We start from the raw sequence: 7,440 nt of genomic DNA, 5'->3' as shown, positions 1-7,440 counted from the left end.
CTGAAAACGATGCCTTTAACAAAAACGATACTTGACATATATGTATGATCCAAGACTAATTTGTCATGACATTGCGTGAAAATAGGAGAAAACACCATCTGTACGCCTACACTGCATTATCATAGTGGCTGCATACTATTACGTTAAAGTACCTGTGACATAATTTGTTGGCACGGTTTCTCCCCCGTCTAAAGAAATTAGGTGACACAAATCCATTCATCTCCAAACACGTCTGGTCGTTCATTTGCATCGTATCTAAAAAAAGATTCGGATGTCCGACAGCCCGTGAAGGCAGCAGGAGAGTGAGCAGGTAGAGAGTGTCAATGAGATCCCAGGGGAGCGAGAGACAGTCCGGGAGGTAGACTTTTGGGACAGTGGCGGAACTGTACACGGTGTCTCCACTTTATCAACTTTCAACGGAGATCACACGGAGTTTGGACCACCTCTTCTCCCGTACTTCTTTTACCGTTTCCACTCTGAAGTCGCTGGTGATTTTGATAAACAATTCACTTTGCCCTCGGTGTTCTCAGGAGGATCGTATGTGATTTCTCCCTGTGCAGCGGAGGCACTGGGCTCAGGGGGAATGCCAGCGTTTGATTTTTACAGCGAGTCGATTTAAACCAAGAGCGACTGTAGACAAACAAGTAGATGGGTCCGTTCGAGGAGTCGCTTTGGTGTCGGACCCAGTGTAAAGACCGAGTTCTAAGTGAAGCAAGGCAACGGTCCATTTGCTTTGGTTAATAATTAGACAGAGTTGTGTACTGCATTTAACAACTTCGAGGATTATTTCTCGCAACTCCCTGGTTGTAAAAAGATTACCCAACGTTTTGGCGCTGCGCCGTCTGTCAACATGCAACACAACTTTCCTGCGGCCACCTGTAACACGGCCTTTGATGTTCAAGCTGTCGCTCCGTGCGCTTTTTGTGGAATAATTCAGAAAGTGCTGCGGCCGCAGGATGCGCTCTCTTCTCACGCTGTTTGTCAACTTGTGTTTGGTCGCGACATGTGATTGTGAAGTACAGTGACCGGTGTACACTGTAGCCTCACATTAAGAGTAGTTTTGGATACGGATGAAGATTGATCCACTGTTGCCAGGACGAGTCCGTGTGGGAGAGGATACGGCAGCTCAACTCTACCAAACCCGATCCAAATGAGGACATTTGTTGTGGATCTCATGAAGACCGGGCTGCTGGACACCAGTGCGCACTTCAAGCTCCGGCACAGTCCCAGCGGGTCTTCACGGTGCCTTTGAGCATGCACAGTTTCGCCACCCGCACTAATAATGACACTGGGTAAAAGTCCATTCAAGCGTATTGTAGCTGGAAGATATCTGTTGTGTGTAACGGGGCGTTTTGTTCCATGTGGGCCCTGAGTGATATGCGTCTCTGTACCGTGTAGAGCTCGAATATGAACTCTGGTGCTGAATGGAAGTTTCAGAACATTCACGCGTGAGTTGTGATGGCAGTCCTCCAGCTTTAAAAGTCTGTACCGTGTCTGTTTAGCAGTAGCAACTCGTCGAGGCGGAGAGAAGAAGTGGGACGTATAAATATATTTATAAATATTTTCTCAGTTTGTCTATCCGCGGTGCTTGCCTGCTTTGAAGTCCACCATGTGCGGCCGGGCACCGCCGCTACAGCCGAGGCCATGACCGTCCCCCAGCGGCGCCTGGCCGGGCTCTGGCCGTGGCTGCTCATGGCGGCCCTGCAGGTGGTGCTGGGCCAGCCGGGCCTGGAGTCTGAGCGGCCGGCCCTCCGAGCGCTCATCAAGGTGGCACTGCTGAATCACGAGCCGACGGGGAAGCCCATCACCCTGGAAGGGCTGTTCGTGGGAGGAAGTGCCGGCTACGCGGAGGGAAAACTAATGCAGGTAAGGTGTCATTGAATCACATTTACACCTGTATTACCACACCAGGGCTTCCCGTCCTCACTCATCATTTACCTCCAAATAAAGGGGGGACTCACATGGTTAATGGGTGCGGGCGGACACCTGTTGTCAGGTTCAACAGGCTCCCCTGCAAGCGAATGGAGCATTTAAAGCTGTTGATGCATTGCTCAAAGGCACTTCATGTGGATGGGAATATTTGGTCTTGAAGAACAGCCTTATCCCTTTGCATCCTAGGTGCCTTATATTTATATTTACTTATATATTAACACCGGCCTGTTACTCTGATCATTTTGTCCCAGGGACCCTTGCATTGACAGGTTTTTTGGAGATGCTCTTCTATGGTACAAAGAACTAATAAATTAGAGATTGGAGCAGTATTACTGATCTTGAATTTAGATAAAATGTCAACTGGGGATTAATATTTCAATATTTAATGTCTGTAGTTTACAAAAAGTGATATATAAAAACACACGCCACCCTGTCCCTCAGTGCATCCATCCCTCCGTGGCTGTTGGCCCCACATGTTTCTCAACACCCTCTGTTAAATGAAATGATGTTAACACCTGTACTTGTTGCTATACGCCATCAAAATACTGTAGTGACCATGGGTTACAGTATATTTCCAGGAGCTGCTCACAATGCCACAGTTCCCGCTCAGCATGTGATGACAGAAAATCTAAATTCCTTGAACAATATAGTGATGACATACATGTGTTATTGAGGAGAGTCTGTTTTCAATCTATTTTTACTTATCCCTGATAAACCTGGGTTCAGTCGGGGATGCCAGCTTTTTGTGTGTGTCTATCTTTTCAAAGATGGCAGCTTTGTTTTGCAGTAACTATTTATGGCATCTAATGCTCTTCCAACATTTTTAATATCAAGGTGTGGTCGGAGATCATGTTTAGACTCATGCAAACCTATAATTTAAGCAAAAGTGTTTTTAACCATTTAGTAAAAACATGCATACCTTGCAAATGTAAAGTATGTGCTCTATTCAGTGTGCATATTTTGGATTCAGGGGTGGATTAAGTTTCCCGGGCCTTAAAGCTGGGTTGTGATCATTTATTTACCGTCTCCAGAGAAACGGGACGACAGATATGAGGCACTGTAGGGTCTTGTCTCTTCTCACTCACCAGGTGTGGGAGGTTTTGTGAATGGCAAGCCAGATGCTGCAGTTATAGCCACAATTGATAAGGATTTACATGGCTTCTTGATGGTACAAAAAAAAAAAACCCTCAGTATTGTGCATCACTGTGAAAAGCCATTGCTGTTTTCCTCTCCAGTTAAAAATGATTTGCCTTCAGTATGTCTGTGGGATGTTGACAACATGTTATGGATGAATATCACAGTGCAGGTGAGATCAAAGACACTTCCAGCTTTCTGGGATTTCCAGCTTCCTGTATGTTTCTTCCCATAAATCTTCAGCACAGTATTTTTGTCATGTTCCAAAAACAAATGTGTTGTAGAAGAAATGCACGGAAATATATTAACCCCGGGTCACCAGGTCTCAACAGAGAGCCTCAGCAACATACTGTGCATAAGGTAACACGCAGAGCTTGATAAAGATTGAAGAAAGGTGCAACAGTGCCGCATTCAGACTAACATTTCTCTCTCTCTGCCATAGTCAGAATTGAAACTTCTTCTTGCTTTCTGCCGCTAAAACCTCTGTACAGTTGGTTTTGATTGTTCTTCTGTTTCCTTGTTTCCCTCAGTCAGACCAGTAATTGTGGTTCTGTACGAGGCTAGGAAGGTATAGTTTGGTCAGGCTCTGTCTTCCCGGGCTGTTCCCACAGTGCACAGAGGTGGTGTTATGCTTCAGGATGCTCTTTGTTGCAGCTTAGGCCTGTTTCAACAGGTCCTCGTTGCCTCTGCAGGCTGCTTTACGGTGCTGCTTTATGTGTGGGGGGGTGGGGGGGTTGAGTTTCTTAGATAGGTTCCCTATTTGTCTTGGTTCTGTCATAGATTGCACTCTCTCTCCTCAAATCCAAATAGTCTCAGTAACTTAATTGACATGTGCACTTTGTCTCAGAAGCAACCCCAGCTGATATTCTGGCCCACGCAGAAGCATTACAACCCGTTTTCATATACTGTTATTCCTTATTTTCATTCGTCCTCCGAGCATTGAGATGTGTTGCTGTTTTATTAGGACTGTCTAATTTTGGTACATGATATCTAGGAATGTAGCGTCTGGCATTAGAAGCTAAACAGAAATTTCATTTAAAAAAAGCAAGGTAACAGTCTTACAACACTGAAAAAGATGAACTTTCATTGCGCTGTTACATAAAACAGGACAGGTACACATATTGTAGCCTTGGTCATAGTAGTGTAGCAGTACAACTGAGGTTATTCCTCTAATAAATCAACAGATCCTGTTTTGATTATTTGTGCGGACACATGTAAGGAACAAATTCAGAGTGCTTGGGGTAGAAGAAATTCCCTGTTTCCCTCAGTGTATTCAAGTCACAAGACTTTGCTCTGGTACGCATCTCCCTCTGATCTATTAAACTGTGATCTCCCTGGAAGTATGCCCTGTCCTCTGAATGAACACGTTCATTGGAACACGGGCTGGGGTCTTGCCAGCACTATTTGGACAAATACAAGTGCTGAGGAATTTTGACTCTCTCCCCCTTTCCAAAATGAAGCTTGCATTGTGACCGGAGGAGAAGTGCAAAGGCTTCTGGGATAACTCTGAACTTGAAAGGATTGTCAACTGGAGTTGGAGTTTATCCTCCAATGGGCATTGTGCCCAATTACAGGACATCATGAGAGCTCCACCTATTTTTGCGCAAAGCCATCTTGACTTTCTTTTCTCCCTTACACTTATTTTTTGGTCTTTGTACTTTGAAATGTTGAATTGACCTTTGAGAGCTCCCTTAAATACATCAGCTATAATTAAGGCAGGGCAGGCAATTGACTGAACACCAGTTAACTCTGCACCACTTCACATTCTTTCGTCTCCCTCCACGGTGTCCCACAAGGTACTGAATGCCTCCTCGTTTTTCCCTGAGCCCTTGACTGTCCGAGGCCGCTATCTGCATGTTTCCCTGGCTGGCCCTCAGAATGGCCGTTTGGGAACGATGGATGGGAGGGCGGAGGCAGCGCTGAGGGAGAACATCAAAGTGCGTCCAGTTCCGAACGTGAGCTGGGATGATTAAAAACCAAGACTGTTTACACTGCACTTCCCATATGGGCCCTCTCCTCCCCCTCCCTCTAGATTTCCTGTCCATACTTCCTATCTCCCTGGATGAGATAACAGCCTGTCCAGGCCTCCTCCAGGCTCCTTACTGCTTTACATTGTTAGAGGTGCTGCTGCACATAGTTTTGCTTTTGTATACTGTATGTGTACATCAAAATATAGTTTATAACTGTGTATACCCTATACTCACAGCATATAACTCCTTGTTGTGTGAGAACTCTTGATTAGATGGAAATTCAATAAAAGAAATATGAAAATCATCAAAATGGGATCAGAGAAAGGGTTTGACTCCAAATACATTTACGTTTATGGAAGATCTGATAGACATAGCTCAAGGATGTGGATGAATTGCAGTGTTGCAAGGAATATCTTGACAGTAAAAAGACTGATTATAGGATTAGTGTGGATGACAGGCGCAACATTTTCACATTTAACTTAGTGCTTTGCCCTCGCTCTTGTATTTTCTTGCATAGAAACCTCTAATTATTTGCTTGCTATTGAATCTGGAATAACCTCCAGGTTTAAACCCACACATTTTTCCAAACAGATTCACCACTGAAGTCCAATTCTTGTCTTTTTTACAATACAGTAATGGCGAGAGTAGCCGTTCGTTGAAAAGGCCTGCTCGGAATTTTGCTGCAAGCCTCGGTTCACATTCCCGGCACGCATGTCAGGCATGCAAAGCTGTGCCATGTCCACTGGTATGGACACCATATGAGTCCCCAACATAAACAGCAGTAGAATCACGTCCCCATCCGTCCCATCTGCCCCCGGGCAACACTGGCAGTTGTATAAAGGTATAAATGAAATCGCTATAAGCTCACAATTTCCTCCTGCTTTGCCACGGCGCCTGTTAAAAAGAATGCTGACTTTTCTGTGATTAACTGCTGTTTGTGTAAAAAGGAAGGCTATTCAGGGACAAACTTGGACAACTTTAAAGCCAGCATATAACATAAGAAACATGATCAGCGCTGTTGATGTGAAGATAATTCATACTCTTTTATGTGGCCAGCTCACACGGATCTGCTGTCAAGACATGTTTGTCTTTTGTGTTTCCATATGCTCATCAGTTCAGCCTGCCTGCTATTGCTTTTCTATCATCTCCTTCCTCCAGTGATCTGAGGCTACGATTCCATGTTGCCTCTGGCTCCCGCCTTGAACAGACCCCCATGTGTGTCCAACCTATCAGACAAGCTCTGGACTAATGGTTTCTCCTGAACATGCATCTGACAAAGCTGCAGCCTGCAGCACAGGAAGCAGTGCTGTCCTGTCCACCCTCCTTCCACAAGAGATGGCTGTTGAGATGTTTCTTAGGGCACTGGGAAGAAGGGAGAGGCAGGTAGGGGAAACATGGCAAATCTCTTAATCCTGCCGGCCCCCTTCTTTTTTAGTCATTAGACCAGGTCTGGAATTCATGAATGTTATACACATTCTTTTCTACTTTTCATAGCTCTCCTCATGCAAATAACAAGAGAAAGTATCTGTTACTTCAGTATACACTCTGCCACCTTTGCTGTTGCATTCATCCAGTCCCTGCCTCATGCATTTGTGCAAAAGAGTCACATGCTTAATTCCACATTAGTTGTAGCACACCTATGTAGAGCATGCAAACACACACACACACACACACACACACACACATACACACACACACGCAAAGTACACACACATGCAAAGTACACACGCGCAGTATGGTAAAGGCATTACTACTGGACTTATCCTTGAACCAGCCCACAGACGGAGCGAGTTGGAGAGGACAGAAGAGGAAAAAGGGAACGTCAGGGCTGCAACAAACGGCATTACCAAATCTCACATTAAAGTGAGGGCTTGTCCTCCTACACCAACATGTTTGTGTGTCTGCTTTCACATTTAAACACACACTCATTGATCTCAAACAAAGTGGTTTGAAAAACTTGAAATGGCACACACACATAAACACCCTCTTGAATGAAATGTTAATGATACAGGCTTTGTCTTGCTCTTCTGTTTGAGCGCTTTTATTGTCTGTCCCTCTGAGAAACCACCGGGGCACTGAAGGAGTAGCAAAAGTACCCAGCTCTTTTAAGTTTTGCCATCATGTAGCCACGCATCCAATACAATGGTGAGCAGTGAGTCACCGATCGTGACTATAAAAGAGCACATGCACACACTCATATACACACATTTATTTTCCTTTGATGGCACCGTACCTGACATAGGGCCAGGCGGGAGCAGGATGCTTTCAGGCTCAGTGGAATTCAATTATGTAGGGTTAAACGGTTGAGAATACCGCAGCATTCTTGCATTCCCAGTGAGATGGGTGTATTGTGCGACCTTTCTGAATTTGTCCCAACAGTGCAGGTCAAGTGAAGCACCTGTCC

General features: G+C 45.1%; 1 protein-coding gene across 2 annotated transcripts in view; it reads left to right on the top strand.

The window, feature by feature from the left end:
- Positions 1 to 363: 363 nt before the first annotated feature.
- rnf43 (ring finger protein 43) overlaps positions 364 to 7,440 on the top strand; it is a gene marked incomplete at its 3' end in the record, with an annotated part of 87,502 nt that continues 80,425 nt past the window's right edge. For both annotated transcript variants that reach the window (XM_083927432.1, XM_083927431.1), the window contains exon 1: positions 364 to 1,866. In XM_083927432.1, coding sequence (XP_083783558.1) covers positions 1,645 to 1,866 — 222 coding nt within the window. In that variant the 5' untranslated portion in view covers positions 364 to 1,644. The remainder of the gene's footprint in view (positions 1,867 to 7,440) is intronic.

Source organism: Echiichthys vipera (assembly GCF_963691815.1).
Source record: "Echiichthys vipera genome assembly, chromosome: 14".
NCBI lineage: Eukaryota > Metazoa > Chordata > Actinopteri > Perciformes > Trachinidae > Echiichthys > Echiichthys vipera.
This window is presented reverse-complemented; position numbering and strand designations above follow the sequence as displayed.